Here is a 15,277-nt window from a genome sequence, read left to right as displayed (position 1 = left end):
GCATAGTTTGGTAGATCCCTCTGTCATGAGGAAGGTGCTCTTAAGCACAGTTTCAGGTTAATCCCTCTATTAAGAGGAAGACAACTTTGTTTGTTTGTGAACTGCAGCAGAAGCAGTTGGTGAATCCCTCTATGCGAGGAAGATTGGTGAACCCCTCTATGTGAGGAAGATATTCTTGTAATAGCAGTTAGTGAATCCCTCCATGTGAGGAAGTGTTTGGGTATGATTGAATGCCCGACAGTTGAAATTAAAGGGGAGTGTTGAAAATATAATTTCAACTGCGATCGCCGATATCGCATCGGCAAAATGAAGTGAAGGCATTATAAATGAGCCTTTGTGTTTTGCGATAAGCGAACGCCGATATCGTATCGGCAAAGTCAAAGTGAAGGAGTTATGAGGAAGCTCTTGTGTTTGCGATGAGCGATCGCCGATATCGCATCGGCACATCGCTATCGGCAATGTCATAGAGTCGGTGTCTTTGACATGAGAAAAGTTGCGATGCGATGCAAATAAAGTCAATGGTTAAAGTACAGGTCAGCAGCTAATAAATTTGACGTGAAGTAAAAGTTCCTTTACCGCCAGTAAATGTCAGTAAAACAGTAAATGCAATTTACTGTGGTTGGTAAGTTTTGGTGAAGTTTTTAATTTCATTTAAGCGGGAGTATGGGCACAAGTAAAAGCTGGTAAAAGCATTTAATTTTTATTATTTCTTTTACGGAAGCATGGGAAGTGAAAACGTGAAGTATGTAATTTTTATTTTTACAGAAGTGCAACATAAAGAAAACTGGGAGCGCATGAGTTTTTTTTTTGTGTGTTGCTCATTGTAATGAGAAGGGTGTTGTGTGAGAGAGGATAATGCACAGCAGTGCTATCCGTGAAGAACAAGGGAGCAGCATGCCTTTTGTTGATTGGTGGTGAAGCTCGCGGCAGCGAAACAACAAGGAAGATGCACAGCAGTGCATAGAATAGTGTTGATTTTTAATGTATTGGATTTGCATTGAAATGCAAAAGAAAAGAGCGCTCAGGTATTTTGAAATTGTGAATGTAATGTAAAGTTTACTGCATATGTAAAAGTTTGTTTTACAGCAGTAATGTGAAAAGGGGTTTCACTGCAGTAAACCCAGCACAGTAATATCTCAAGTGAAAACAGAGTTTTTGCTGAATGTAAGTTTTCTTTGAAAATCCCTCTGAGTGAAAGAGGATGAAGTTTGTGTTGTTTCAGGCTTTATATTTTAATCAATAGAAATATTTTTATGGCTGTGTAATACTCTGTTATGAGTAGATTTGTTTTAAAAGATTCCCTGTGCACAAAGGTCCTGGAACAGTGAAACAGAGCATTGGCTCTGTGGTGTTAGAATGTCTGGTTTTGGTATTTCCCATCGAAAAATACCAAACAGGTTTTAACAAGGAGTGTAATATATTATATCAAGAAAACCACATCTCTGAACTATCGAAGCAAAGAAAATATGAATAATTTTTCCTCAGCTTTCTAATTGGTGACTACAAAAAACTTAAAGATAAATCCCACTTAAATCGTCTTCTATGTTACAATACAGAGATGGGAAATCTCCCTGACTGAATTATCGTTTATGTGAATCACAGATCCGCAAACACCCTAGTTTGCGCCCCTTCTTCAAGTGGGGGACTATTTTCTTCCAAAACCAGTGCTGTCTCCATCTCTGACCTATCGAAGCAAAGAAAATATGAATAATTTTTCCTCAGCTTTCTAATTGGTAACTACAAAAAACTTAAGATAAATCCCACTTAAATCGTCTTCTATGTTACAATACAAAGATGGGAAATCTCCCTGACTGAATTATCGTTTATGTGAATCACAGATCCGCAAACACCCTAGTTTGCGCCCCTTCTTCAAAGTGGGGGACTATTTTCTTCCAAAACCAGTGCTTTCTCCATTGAAAAACCATTTCTTCAATGGGTACGCCTTTAGTTTCTGGCAAAAAGAGGTATACAAACGCAGTCATGATACAAATCCACGATGTAAATAACAGGAAAATCCCGTACTCGAAGGAACATAAAAGAGATAAGAAGCCTTGTGCAACGGCAAATGTGAAAAGAAGGTTCACGGACACAGTTATGGCTTGCCCAGCAGAGCGTGTCTCTAGTGGGAATATTTCACTTGGCACAGTCCATCCGAGAGGACCCCATGACCACCCAAATGCAGCCACAAATAAACAGATGGCTGCCACCAACAAGGCTGATAAACTTTTGGATAGTGCTTTGTCCCCCTCAAACTTTAAGCCCAAGATAATGCCAACAGCAAACTGCGAAAAGATAAGATAATATCATTAGGGATGAATTTATCAGTAAAGAGCCCAACAATAATGGCAAAGAAAGTCTTACAATTTCTATCACGTTACTCTGGGTAACCTAATAATAATGTGAACGAGGAGGTGGTTTTTTCCTTGCAGTCAATAATTGAGAACTCGGAAGGGGTTTGGATTTTAAAATTCTGGAAACCGGGTTGCGTGTCCTGTTGCATAGAACTGGTCCTATGAAATTGGAGTGACCACAAGGTCTCCCTTTCCAATCTGATTATTGGATGTAGCTACAGCTCTCTCTAATTTAATCAGAGGTTTTAGAAGCAAGGTTCACACCTGCATTATCTCATGAATACCAAGAAGACAATTGAAACACGTTTGTTCATCCTTCTCATTTTACTGGGTAGTGAGTTATGCAAAGACGTGGATTCAACTATTGAATCGTAAGTGGAACATGTCACAAAAGCACTTAGGCACTGACAGGTGTTATGGATTCAACTATTGAATCGTAAGTGGAACATGTCACAAAAGCACTTAGGCACTGACAGGTGTTATGGCTACGGAGAACTTGAGCTAAAAGTGAGAGTAATCTGGAGCTTTGTTCACCTGGTTGTTTTGGCGGGAGGAAAACATGTAATTGTTTAAACCTTTGTTTTGACACTAGAGAAATAAACTTATCTTTTGGATTTTTACTTACGAATTCGAAAAGTGAAAAATCTTAAACATGTTTAGAATACGAAAATAAGAATATCAATACCATGTTTATCACTTTCACTTTTGGGAATTCGCTTGAAAGCCACAGAGGCTGCAAAAAAGTGCAAGAAAGACCGTACAATTTCCAGGCTTTTACCTGACATATCATCATCTGAATGCCACCACTCAGTAGCAAGGGTCTGCGCCCCCACCTATCGACAGTGGCAATGGACACCAGTGTGGAAGCTGCGAGGACACCTCCAGTGATGAGAGACGAGTACAGGGAAGCATTTGCACCAAAGCCCAAACTGCTGAAAAGGACAGGTGCATAGAACAATATTGAATTGATTCCGGTCAAGATCTGAAACATGGGCATGCAGATGGCCATCACTAGCTGTGGCCGATTCCTCCTCTCAAAGATATTTCTGAAGGGATGGCGGATGGCGTTAGCCAATTTACTTGCATCTACCATATCTTGGTACTCTGCTTTCACGTTCGCATTGCCCCTGATCTTCTCCAGCACAGCGCGGCCTTTGTCGAGATGGCCGCGTTCTATCAGACTGTTGGGAGTTTCAGGAAGGAACATCCCTCCAACGGTCATTAAAAGCGCAGGAGCTGCATCCATGCCCAGAGCGAGAGACAGACGCCATCCCCATAGTTTTATTTTCTGAGTTCTATAAGTGACCATATTTGCTGTGAAGATCCCTAGTGTTGTGGCCAATTGGAACAATATATTGAGTCCACCCCGGTCTTTTGGAGGAGCCAGCTCTGAGAGGTACAGAGGAACGACCTTGACACAAGTCCAAACAAAATACACTGTAAACGCAAGTCATTCGATTCCAAACTAAAAACCCATTAAATCGAAGCCATTCAAAATCAAACTAGAAATACTCACCCAACCCAACTCATTCTAATTCAAACAAAAGAATATTAAACCCCAGGCCTTCGAATTCAAAAGAATAGCTGTTAAAATCAGACTATTACATCGTTCGATTTAACATGATGAATCTCTATCGAATTCCTTAAACCCAAAGCGCATACAAGCTCACCTGGTTTGAGAAGCCAATTCCCACTCCAAGCATTATGCGCCCGCTAATGAGCATGGTTAAGTTCATGGCGGCGGCGTTGAGAGCCGAGCCCACAAGAAAACTGATGCCTCCGCTTATAATGCTGGCCTTGCGCCCATATCTTCTCGTTACGTAGGACGCAAACATCGAAGCAACGATGCCTGCAGCATAGAGAGACGAGGTGAACACAACTAGGCCCTGGTTGTTGTACTTACAGTAATGGCTATCCTGGGATAATTTATTATGCTTTCGATGGTACACTGCGGGAAAAAATTTCTCGAGAAACGGATCCGGCGATGTCACTGCCCCTGCGGTCACAACATAATTCACAGTTCAGCGTTCAGCTACAAATCCACTAATGAAGCGTTATCCGCTTCTGATTATTATAAGCTCACAGCGTACTGTAAATAAAATATAGATGAGTGATTGCAAAAACTATTCGAGCGTACATACCAGATATACCGATATCGTAGCCGAAGATGGCACCCCCAATAGCAGCCACCATGCATGCAACAACAGCATAGAGAGTTACTCCTCCCTCGTATTGCTCTGCTCTTTCGTTTGACACTGCAACTGCCTCTACACAACCTTCTGCCATCCTCTACTGAAATTAGATATGGATATGGATATGGGCTCTACAAAATGTCGAACAACTCCTCCAGACGGGGTATCTGAATTCTAACCTATGCAGTGGCTGCTGCGTTTAGTCGTGAACTGTGTCTTCTATAAGTAGAGTTTAAAGATGTGAACTTCGATGGAAAGACAAATTTTCAGAACCCCACACCGATATTTTAGAAAACAAAGTTACAAACTACATTAGGGGTGTGCGGCTCATGCTACTTGTTATCCTTAGATGCTCTTGCATCGTAATTTCTAAAAATAAGATTCATATGACCTAATAAAAAGAAATTAATATATAAGTTGAACATCTATATCTATAACAAAATTACTAACCCTAAAAATAAAATAAATTATAAAATTTTTGATACTATGAATTAATAATATGATTTAATAATATCATATACTTCGAAAATTTAATTTATAATAATAATAATTTAAAATAAAAATACAATTTCATAATTTTATTTTTTTATAATAATATAAAGCTATTACTAAAGATTTTTATCATTGAGTAAATGTTTTAATTCCAGTTTTATGGGCCATTAATTAATTTAATTACACTAAGTATATAATTTCTATGAAAAAAACATTTACCTTTAGCGTTAATATCACCCTTTGGTGATTCATATACGCAGTTTACCATTCACACCAGTTTATAGCCTTTTAGATGGATTTGTTTCACTGTCTGTTTTTACAGATGATTGTAAGAAAATAATCATTAGAATTTATTCTCCGACCTGACCGTCTCATAATTCTGTGACATCTCTATTACATCGGTTTAGTCGGCATGCTTTTTACTTTTGTCTATTAGTCCATCTGTCTTACTTTTGCCTATTAGTCCATCTGTCTATCCTGGGGAACATCGGTTCATTCGGCATGCTTTTATAATAATAAAAGCATATACTCACTAATATACTCACTCTATTTAAAGATAGACTTGATAGATGAATATTGATATTCATAAATTATTTATAATAATGAAATTTATGAGATATAGATTAATTAACTAATTTGTGCGAGATTTAATTTTTATATATTATTAATTTAAATATAGAAAAAAGAAATAAAAAAAATCAATATCTAATAGACTTGATAGATGAATATTGATATTAAATTTATGAGATATAGATTAATTAACTAATTTGTGCCAGATTTATATTATTAATTTAAATATAGAAAAAAGAAATAAAAAAAATCAATATCTAATAAATAAAAACTTATCGAATATAAAAAAACAACAAAACTATAAATTATATAAAATATCCAATTTCCATTGTCCTTAACCTTTCCATTCTAACTTCTTTTGATTATGAAAATTTTAATTATAAATATTTTACCACAAAGCATCCCTTCAACGCAAAAGATAAAAAAATAAAAACCTATGTAATCTTTCATCTCACTCTTACATGCATATTCCGCCAAACAAAAAAAAATAAATTTCTTATCCAGAAAATTTCCCTTGTAGTTTTGAACCACGTTGAGTCGTTTTCTTACTGTCAACACAAATCGACATAATGTTAAACACTATTACATGCATATTCCACCAAACAAGAAAAAGTAGATTGCTTATACAGAAAATTTCCCATTGTAGTTTTGAATCACCTTGAGTCTTTTTCCTTCCCTCACCACAAATCGACATAATGTTAAACCCACAGCAGAAATGGGTTGCCAATTTGCTTGGTTTTAACAAGGAGTGTAATATATTATTTCAAGAAAACCACATCTCTGACCTATCGAAGCAAAGAAAATATGAATAATTTTTCCTCAGCTTTCTATTTGGTAACTACAAAAAACTTAAGATAAATCCCACTTAAATCGTCTTCTAAGTTACAATACAGAGATGGGAAATCTCCCTGACTGAATTATCGTTTATGTGAATCACAGATCGTTCAAAGCCGGGGACTATTTTCTTCCAAAACCAGTGCTTTCTCCATTGAAAAATCATTTCTTCAATGGGTACGCCTTTAGTTTCTGGCAAAAACAGGTATACAAACGCAGTCATGATACAAATCCAGGATGCAAATAACAGGAAAATCCCGTACTCGAAGGAACATAAAAGAGATAAGAAGCCTTGTGCAACCGCAAAAGTGAAAAGAAGGTTCACGGACACAGTTATGGCTTGCCCAGCAGAGCGTGTTTCTAGTGGGAATATTTCACTTGGCACAGTCCATCCGAGAGGACCCCATGACCACCCAAATGCAGCCACAAATAAACAGATGGCTGCCACCAACAAGGCTGACAAACTTTTGGATAGTGCTTTGTCTCCCGCAAACTTTAAGCCCAAGATAATGCCAACAGCAAACTGCGAAAAGATAAGATAATATCATTATGGATGAATTTATCAGTAAAGAGCCCAACAATAATGGCAAAGAAAGTCTTATAATTTCTATCACGTTACTCTGGGTAAGCTAATAATAATGTGAACGAGGAGGTGGTTTTTTCCTTGCAGTCAATAATTGAGAACTCGGACGGGGTTTGGATTTTAAAATTCTGGAAACGGGGTTGCGTGTCCTGTTGCATAGAACTGGTCCTATGAACTTGGAGTGACCACAAAAACTCCCTTTCCAATCTGATTATAGGATGTAGGTACAGCCCTCTCTAATTTAATCAGAGGTTTTAGAAGCAAGTTTCACACCTGCAATGGTGTAGAACTTCCCTATCAGAACTAACACCGACTTCTTCGATGAAAACCAATTAGACAATTGAAACACGTTTGTTCATCCTTCTCACTTTACTGGGTAGTGAATTATGCAAAGACGTGGATTCAACTATTGAAGCGTAAGCGGAACATGTCACAAAAGCACTTAGGTACAGACAGGTGTTATGGCTGCGGACAACTTGAGCAAAAAGTGAAGAGTAATCTGGAGCTTTCTTCACCTGGTTGTTTTCGCAGGAGGAAAACATATAATTGTTTAAACCTTTGTTTTGACACTAGAGAAATAAACGTTTCTTTTGGATTTTCCGTTAAGAAAAGGAAAAGTGAAAAATCTTAAACATGTTTAGATTCTAGAATACGAAAATAATCTAGTAAGTTGACTTATCACTTTAACTTTTGGGAATTTGCTTGAAAGCCACATAGGCTCCAGAAGAGTGCAAGAAAGACCGTACAATTTCCAGGCTTCTCTTTTTGTTTACCTGACATATCATCATCTGAATGCCACCACTCAGTAGCAAGGGTCTGCGCCCCCACCTATCGACAGTCGCAATGGACACCAGTGTGGAAGCTGCGAGGACACCTCCAGTGATGAGAGACGAGTACAGGGAAGCATTTGCACCAAAGCCCAAACTGCTGAAAAGGACAGGTGCATAGAACAATATTGAATTGATTCCGGTCAAGATCTGAAACATGGGCATGCAGATGGCCATCACTAGCTGTGGCCGATTCCTCCTCTCAAAGATATTTCTGAATGGATGGCGGATGGCGTTAGCCAATTTACTTGCATCCACCATATCTTCGTACTCTGCTTTCACGTTCCCATTGCCCCTGATCTTCTTCAGCACAGCGCGGCCTTTGTCGAGATGGCCGCGTTCTATCAGACTGTTGGGAGTTTCAGGAAGGAACATCCCTCCAACGGTCATTAAAAGTGCAGGAGCTGCATCCAAGCCCAGAGCGAGAGACAGACGCCATCCCCATTGTTTTATTTTCTGAGTTCTATAAGTGACCATATTTGCTGTGAAGATCCCTAGTGTTGTGGCCAATTGGAACAAGATATTAAGTCCACCCCGGTCTTTTGGAGGAGCCAGCTCTGAGAGGTACAGGGGAACGACCTTGACACAAGTCCAAACAAAATACACTGTAAACGCAAGTAATTCTATTCCAAACTAAAAACCCATTAAATCGAAGCCATTCAAAATCAAATTAAAAATACTCACTCAACCCAAGTCATTCTAACTCAAACAAAAGAATATGTAAACACCGGGCGTTCGAATTCAAAAAAATAGGTGTTAAAATCAAACTATTACATCGTTCGATTTAACATGAGGAATCTCTATCGAATTCTTTGAACCCAAAGCGCATACAAGTTCACCTGGTTTGAGAAGCCAATTCCCACTCCAAGCATTATGCGCCCGCTAATGAGCATGGTTAAGTTCATGGCAGCGGCGTTGAGAGCCGAGCCCACAAGAAAACTGATGCCTCCGCTTATAATACTGGCCCTGCGCCCATATCTTCTCGTTACGTCAGACGCAATCATCGAAGCAACGATGCCTGCAGCATAGAGAGACGAGGTGAACACAACTAGGCCCTGGTTGTTGTACTTACAGTAATGGCTATCGTCAGATAATTTATTATGCTTTCGATGGTACACTGCGGGAAAAAATTTCTCGAGAAACGGATCCAGCGATGTCACTCCCCCTGCGATCAAAACATAATTCAGAGTTCAGCGTTCAGCTACAAACCCATTAATGAAGCGTTATCTGCTTCTGATTATTATAAGTTCACAGCGTACTGTAAATAAAATATAGACGAGTGATTGTAAAAACTATTCGAGCGTACATACCAGATATACCGATATCGTAGCCGAAGATGGCGCCCCCAATAGCAGCCACCATGCATGCAACGACAGCATAGAGAGTTACTCCTCCCTCGTATTGCTCTGCTCTTTCGTTTGACTCTGCAACTGCCTCTACACAACCTTCTGCCATCCTCTACTGAAATTAGAGATGGAAATGGATATGGGTTCTACAAAATGTCGAACAACTGCTCCAGACGGGGGATCGGAATTCTGACCTATGCAGTGGCTACTGCGTTTAGTCGTGAACTGTCTTCTATAAGTAGAGTTTAAAGATGTCAACTTCGATGGAAAGGCAAATTTTCAGAACCCCACACGGATATTTTAGAAAGCAAACTACTACAAGACATTAGGGGTGTGCGGCTCATGCTACTTGTTATCCCTAGATGCTCTTGCATCGTAATTTCTAAAAATAAGATTCATATGACCTAATAAAAAAAATAATATATAAGTTCAACATCTATACATATAACAAAATTACTTACCATAAAAATAAAATAAATTATAAAATTTTTGATACTATGAATTAGTAATATGATTTAATAATATCATATACTTCGAAAACTTAATTTATAATTAATAATAATTTAAAACAAAAATACAATTTCATAATTTTATTTTTTTTATAATAATATAAAGCCACTATAAAAGCTTTTTATCATTGACTAAATGTTTTAATTCCAGGTTTATGGGCCATTAATTAATTTAATTACACTAAGTATATAATTTCTATGAAAAAACATTTACCTTTAGCGTTAATATCACCCTTTGGTGATTCATATACGCAGTTTACCATTCACACCAGTTTATAGCCTTTAGATGGATTTGTTTCGCTGTCTGTTTTTACAGATGATTGGAAGAAAATGATCATTAAAATTTATGCTCCGACCTGACCGTCTCATAATTCTGTGACATGTCTATTACATCGGTTTAGTCGGCATGCTTTTTACTTTTGTCTATTAGTCCATCTGTCTTACTTTTGCCTATTAGTCCATCTGTCTATCCTGGGGAACATCGGTTTATTCGACATGCTTTTTACTTTTGTCTATTAGTCCATCTGTCTATCCTGCGGAACCTAATAAAAAGTTTGAAGTTGTTTAATTTTATTTATTTATTTATTTTTATAATAATTAATTCTTTTTTCCTAAGATGCAGACAGTGTATTCTGTACCAATTAGAACTATTTATTTAAGAGTGAAGCACTAGCAGAATGTTGAAAATGAGATTTATTGGACCAAATTCAAACACCCTTACAGTGAATAATCATAATTACAATAAAAAAAGGTCTTCGTATGTAATAGATGGAAAGAAAGAAAATATATTCATATCATAATTACAAGAAAAAAAAGTCTTCATGTGTAATAGATTGAAAGAAGGAAAATATATTCATAAAATATTATACAGATAGCAACGTCATCGGTTCATGAAGAAAATTGCTCTTGACATGACAAATCTTTATTTTATACATTCCATTACCCTTAGAAAAGAAAAGACGTGTGGATTGTTTCGTGTTTAAGATTGATTAAAAATGTTATAATAATATTATTAATAATAAATCTCAGAATCCGATAATCATGTATTTTAATGATTTTAATGTTAATTCTGAATGAATATAACAATAGTGATTCTAATGATGATAATGATAAATTCTTAATTAATATGGCAACAATGAACGCTTGGATTCTATTATAAAACTTTTATTACGTGTCACCCGGAAGGCGGTGGAGTTCCAAGATTAATAGCTGGTTCTTATCCCATCATGAGTTGTTAGTTGTTTATTGAGGAAGCAAATTTAGTTGGATTTAAAAAATAGTTTAAATCTTGTTTTTTTTTCCAATAAATTTAACAGGAGTGTCTAATCATGCTTTTAGGGTGGAAATTGACTCAAATCTATTAAAAAATTTTCTAACCTTCAAAATTTTGAAATTCAATTTAAGTTTTTATTAATTTTTATCGAAATATTACTGAAATTTCCAATTTTTTATGGATGAATTTGAAACTTTTTTTAGAATAAGCTTTATAGTTCCAATTTTTTTTTGTTTTTTTAAAGTGCTAAACCCTAAAAAATATATACGTCATACATTTACAACATAGTCACTTTATAATTGAAGATTTAACACACACATAATGGCGGTGTAGAAGGTCAACGCTCCCATGTGTTTCATGGCATGTGCTTAAATCTAGCGATGGTCTCGAGTTCAAAACACAGTGGGCTTGCGTTGGGGGGAGATTGTTGGCTCCCCGTTAATGGCGGTGTAGAAGTTCAACGCTCCCCATGTGTTTCGTGGCATATGTTTAAATCTAGCGATGTTTCTGTTTACTAACACCTGTGGGTTTTGATGTAACCACAAACATGTCTCCAACAGATAATATACTTAAATCATATCCATCTTCAACTCTTCCATGTTACCTTTACCCCTGCTCAGTGTAGTAAACCGGTTCTTTAGCGCTGCACAGTGCAATAAACAGGTTTGAGCCTACTAAGTGAAATAGTTCAGGTTACCTCTCATTTTCATTCTAGCCTTTTCTTTATTCATCTCTGTTTCTGTTCGAAGTTTTCATTGTTTTATGTGATGTATTTCGATTTGTCTAGGACGTCGAGCTACGAATGGGCTCTACACTTACAGTACACGAAGTTACAAATATTGAAATCAAATCGCCTTCACACTGAACAACGCAGTTACAGTAGATGAAATCAATTCGCATTCACACGAAAGACGGGTAGGGAAAGTTATGACATGGAAATCCATATTATCACAAATTAATTTCTGCTTTACCTCCAATAGAGGTAGAGGTAGAGGTAGAGGTAGAGGTAGAGGTAGAGGTAGAGGTTGAGGTTGAAAGTTATTTTGGAAATTTTACTATCTAAAAAGTATTTGTGGATATATCATTCTTCCATCCTATCTTGCTTTAGGCTTAGCCTAGTTTAAAAAATAAAAATATATATCCTGTTAATTAATTATAATAATATAATTAATAAAATAATGGAAAATTTATTTTAGCTAATGTCAGGCAGTTTACTTCCTCTCAGTGAATTTGGGAAAAATTGCATAAAGAATTATAATGCTAGATTGGTCAATACTAAATTACAGCTTAGTTCCTCTCTAGCTGAATTTGGGAAAAAATGCATAAAGAATTATAGCCTAGATTGGTCAATGCTATATTAGTAGTGGTTAATCGGAAAATATAATCCTACAGTTTTGTTTTCCCAATAACTAACAAATAGAGATGTGTAGTGGATAAATTAATTGATTGGAAGATAATTTTTTGGTGGGTAGTAAGTAGAGACTACACATTCACAATTTTGCTCTTATATAGCTGTTGAGGAAAACATAAACCACTGCATGTTGCAAAGGAAATATCGTAAGGCACTAGCCTAGGAAAGAGCAGCATTAACCTGTTACTCTTCCATCATGACACTAATTTAATGACGACACTAAAACATCTAGAGCAAAAATCATGGATGTGGCTAATACTCAAAACCAATTCAACAATTTCAAGCATTGCGAAAGCATGCAAAATATTAAGAACTTTGTTGACACTAATTCCATGATGACACTAAAACATCTAGAGAAAAAATCATGGATGTGGTTAATACTCAAAACCAATTCAACAATTTCAAACATTGTGAAAGCATGCAAAATATTAAGAACTTTGTTGACACTAATTCCATGATGGCACTAAAAAATCTGTAGCAAAAATCATGGATGTGGTTAATACTCAAAACCAACTCAACAATTTCAAACATTGTGAAAGCATGCAAAATATTAAGAACTTTGTTTCTTTGTTGTACAAGTCAAATACAAAAATAAAGGTTGAAATACAAAAAATGAGTAAATTGAGACTAGAATGCATATGGGCCAAAAATATTCCAATCTACACCATGTCATCCTACACTTAGAATCTCAGTGTTTTGTTGGATTTCATTTTGAATTCTCAATTGAGAGCAAAGACAACATTAGAAAATTCAATTCCTTATTACCTAACTTATAACATATGATAGAGTTTAACAATAAAATCCAAAATCAATTATCCTAAATAATATTTTGGAAATGACTTTCAATATATCAAATTCCAAAAAAAAACATAGGTTTTTTTTGTAAGATAAAAATTAGGTTTGAGCATATAGGAGAAAATTTGATAAGATCTCAAGTTTCATTGAATGCATGTTAAAACTGCCCACAAATGGGAAATTTTATAGTAAATGAATAAGGGATCCCAAAGCTCAATTTAACAATTTTTTCCAAAACAAGATGCAAATCCAAATTATAGACTTAAAAATGAAAGCCATCGAAGCAATTTTAATGTGTGAAGGCAAAAATGCTAAAGTTGAGAATTGTGGTTATTTGAAACTTAAAGAGAGTAGCAAAGGAAAATATGGACAACCATAACCAGAATTTGTTTGCAAGAAAACTACTACCAACATACAAAGCTTCAATAAGATATGCAGTGAGCAATTTGCAAGCTACAACAAATTAATTATGTAACTTGAAATGACAGATTTGCTTAGGTCACAAATAATTATCTCATACTCTATTTAACTGATTAAAAATGAAATATTCATGTATAAATCACAAACCCTATACTATAAACTTAATTCTAGTGCTTCATGTACTCCAAATATGAAATTTTATATTGACAAGGATCCGTGTGTAAGAGAATTTGTAATCAAATTTCTCTAAGTTGTGTTTTAGTACTTCATCTTCCCATTCCTTTTCTTCCATGAGAAGACCCTCCTCACTTGTCACTCAAGATGACCAAATTTCCATAAGTACAAACACATTTAAAAAAAAAAGGATTTGCAGAGACAAGATATTAACTTGTATAACTTTTCCCAAGAATTCATTAAGAAGCCTCCCAATGCAATTGCCCTTTCTCATTTCTTGAACATACAAAGATTCAATAAGATATGCCATGAGCTATTTGCAAGCTACAACAAATGAATTACATAATTTGAAATGCAAGATTTTCTTAGGTGACAAATAATTATGGTCATACTCTATTTTGAGCAGAGATCAAGCAATGCTACAACAATTGAAGTGCATTATTATTTTGTTTTCTAGTCCCAATTCATAAAAAAATCTCTTACCTAAAGATGTGTATGGTCATTTTTTTTGTTGAGGAATCTTTTGTGTAGATGGTATGTAAATTAAATTTTCTATAATAAAATGTACATTATTATTTTTGTTGATGATTATTTTTTGAAGTTACTTTAAAAACATAGTACCACATGGCAGTTGAATATAACCATGTTATTTTAAAAACATGTTAGAAAGTATAAAATCTTAAGGTAAGAAGTTGAATGTACAAAACCTAAAAGTGTGCTTACTCAACTCCTTGTATAAGCATGAACACCGGAGGATGAAGAGGTAGGCTTCTTTTCTGCATGAATTATATCTTGTAAATCCTCAAGGTTGTTCAAACTTTTACTAAAAGAATAGTTTTGTGTTATTATCACAGAATATCACAGAACTTCTGCAAATCATTTTTTATAATATACCACTACTTAACCTTGAGAAAGGAACAAGCCATTTTTGGGACAATACATTACAACTAACTTAAAGTTTGACAAAGGTATAATTCATTTTAGTACAATACATTTTATAGCTAGGGTTTAGTTTTTTGCAAAATCCTCTTAGGAAATCATCAATTTCAACATATCAAAGACTTGACGAGATGATTACCTCTTTGGTGTGATCATCATGGGGAGGATAGTTGTATGCACAAAAGAAATTTTGTTACTAAGAAGGTGTTACATACAAAACTATTCTCTTACTAGAAAAAGTCCTTATGTTTTCTACTTTCCCAATTCCTCCCATCCATTTTCAGTTAAAATGTTACCCCAACGAATCAAATGTAAACGTGAAGAAAAATCTCCAATATATATACAATATAACAAAAAAAATCCCTAGTTGAGGTTGAGTACTCGGATTGATTGCTAGATCATTTAAATTTCATGGTGTCGTCACTTGAATGGTAATTTCCATTGGTGTAGGCACAAATTGACCAAACTATTTGAAATATATTCATCATTTCCAAATTCAAAGAACAACATATAACTCAATATAAACAAAACATGTTATTTTAAAAACATATTACTACATAT

The 15,277-nt window shown here is 35.5% G+C and overlaps 2 protein-coding genes across 2 annotated transcripts; both read right to left on the bottom strand.

Moving 5' to 3' along the window:
* Positions 1–1,407: 1,407 nt before the first annotated feature.
* On the bottom strand, positions 1,408–5,682 carry LOC149145144 (sugar transport protein 7-like). The gene is made up of 4 exons (XM_089446651.1): positions 4,493–5,682; positions 4,022–4,347; positions 3,130–3,762; positions 1,408–2,282 (listed from the first exon to the last, which is right to left on the bottom strand). Exons 1-4 carry the CDS (start codon positions 4,635–4,637, stop codon positions 1,833–1,835), a joined length of 1,554 nt encoding a protein of 517 aa, XP_089302777.1. The 5' UTR covers positions 4,638–5,682; the 3' UTR covers positions 1,408–1,832.
* Positions 5,683–6,015: 333 nt separating this feature from the next.
* LOC149145143 (sugar transport protein 7-like) lies at positions 6,016–9,446 on the bottom strand. Its single transcript, XM_089446650.1, has 4 exons — positions 9,160–9,446; positions 8,689–9,014; positions 7,796–8,428; positions 6,016–6,962 (listed from the first exon to the last, which is right to left on the bottom strand). Exons 1-4 carry the CDS (start codon positions 9,302–9,304, stop codon positions 6,483–6,485), a joined length of 1,584 nt encoding a protein of 527 aa, XP_089302776.1. The 5' UTR covers positions 9,305–9,446; the 3' UTR covers positions 6,016–6,482.
* Between the last annotated feature and the right edge of the window lie 5,831 nt (positions 9,447–15,277).

This window comes from Pinus tabuliformis, chromosome X (genome assembly GCF_031772625.1).
Source record: "Pinus tabuliformis cultivar Carrire ecotype Pingquan chromosome X, CPIR1, whole genome shotgun sequence".
NCBI classification, from domain to species: Eukaryota; Viridiplantae; Streptophyta; class Pinopsida; order Pinales; family Pinaceae; genus Pinus; species Pinus tabuliformis.
The sequence above is the reverse complement of the archived record's forward strand: the minus strand, read 5'-3'. Positions and strand labels throughout refer to the sequence as shown.

Excerpts from the sequence above, each read along its gene's own strand:
- LOC149145143 (XM_089446650.1), bottom strand. The coding sequence starts at position 9,304 with ATGGCAGAAGGTTGTGTAGAGGCAGTTGCAGAGTCAAACGAAAGAGCA. Across the intron at positions 9,015-9,159 it reads CTACGATATCGGTATATCTG|GGGGAGTGACATCGCTGGAT; the intron begins GTATGTACGCTC and ends TTTTGATCGCAG. Across the intron at positions 8,429-8,688 it reads GAATTGGCTTCTCAAACCAG|GTCGTTCCCCTGTACCTCTC; the intron begins GTGAACTTGTAT and ends ACTTGTGTCAAG.
- LOC149145144 (XM_089446651.1), bottom strand. The coding sequence starts at position 4,637 with ATGGCAGAAGGTTGTGTAGAGGCAGTTGCAGTGTCAAACGAAAGAGCA. Across the intron at positions 4,348-4,492 it reads CTACGATATCGGTATATCTG|GGGCAGTGACATCGCCGGAT; the intron begins GTATGTACGCTC and ends TTGTGACCGCAG. Across the intron at positions 2,283-3,129 it reads TTCAGATGATGATATGTCAG|TTTGCTGTTGGCATTATCTT; the intron begins GTAAAAGCCTGG and ends ATCTTTTCGCAG.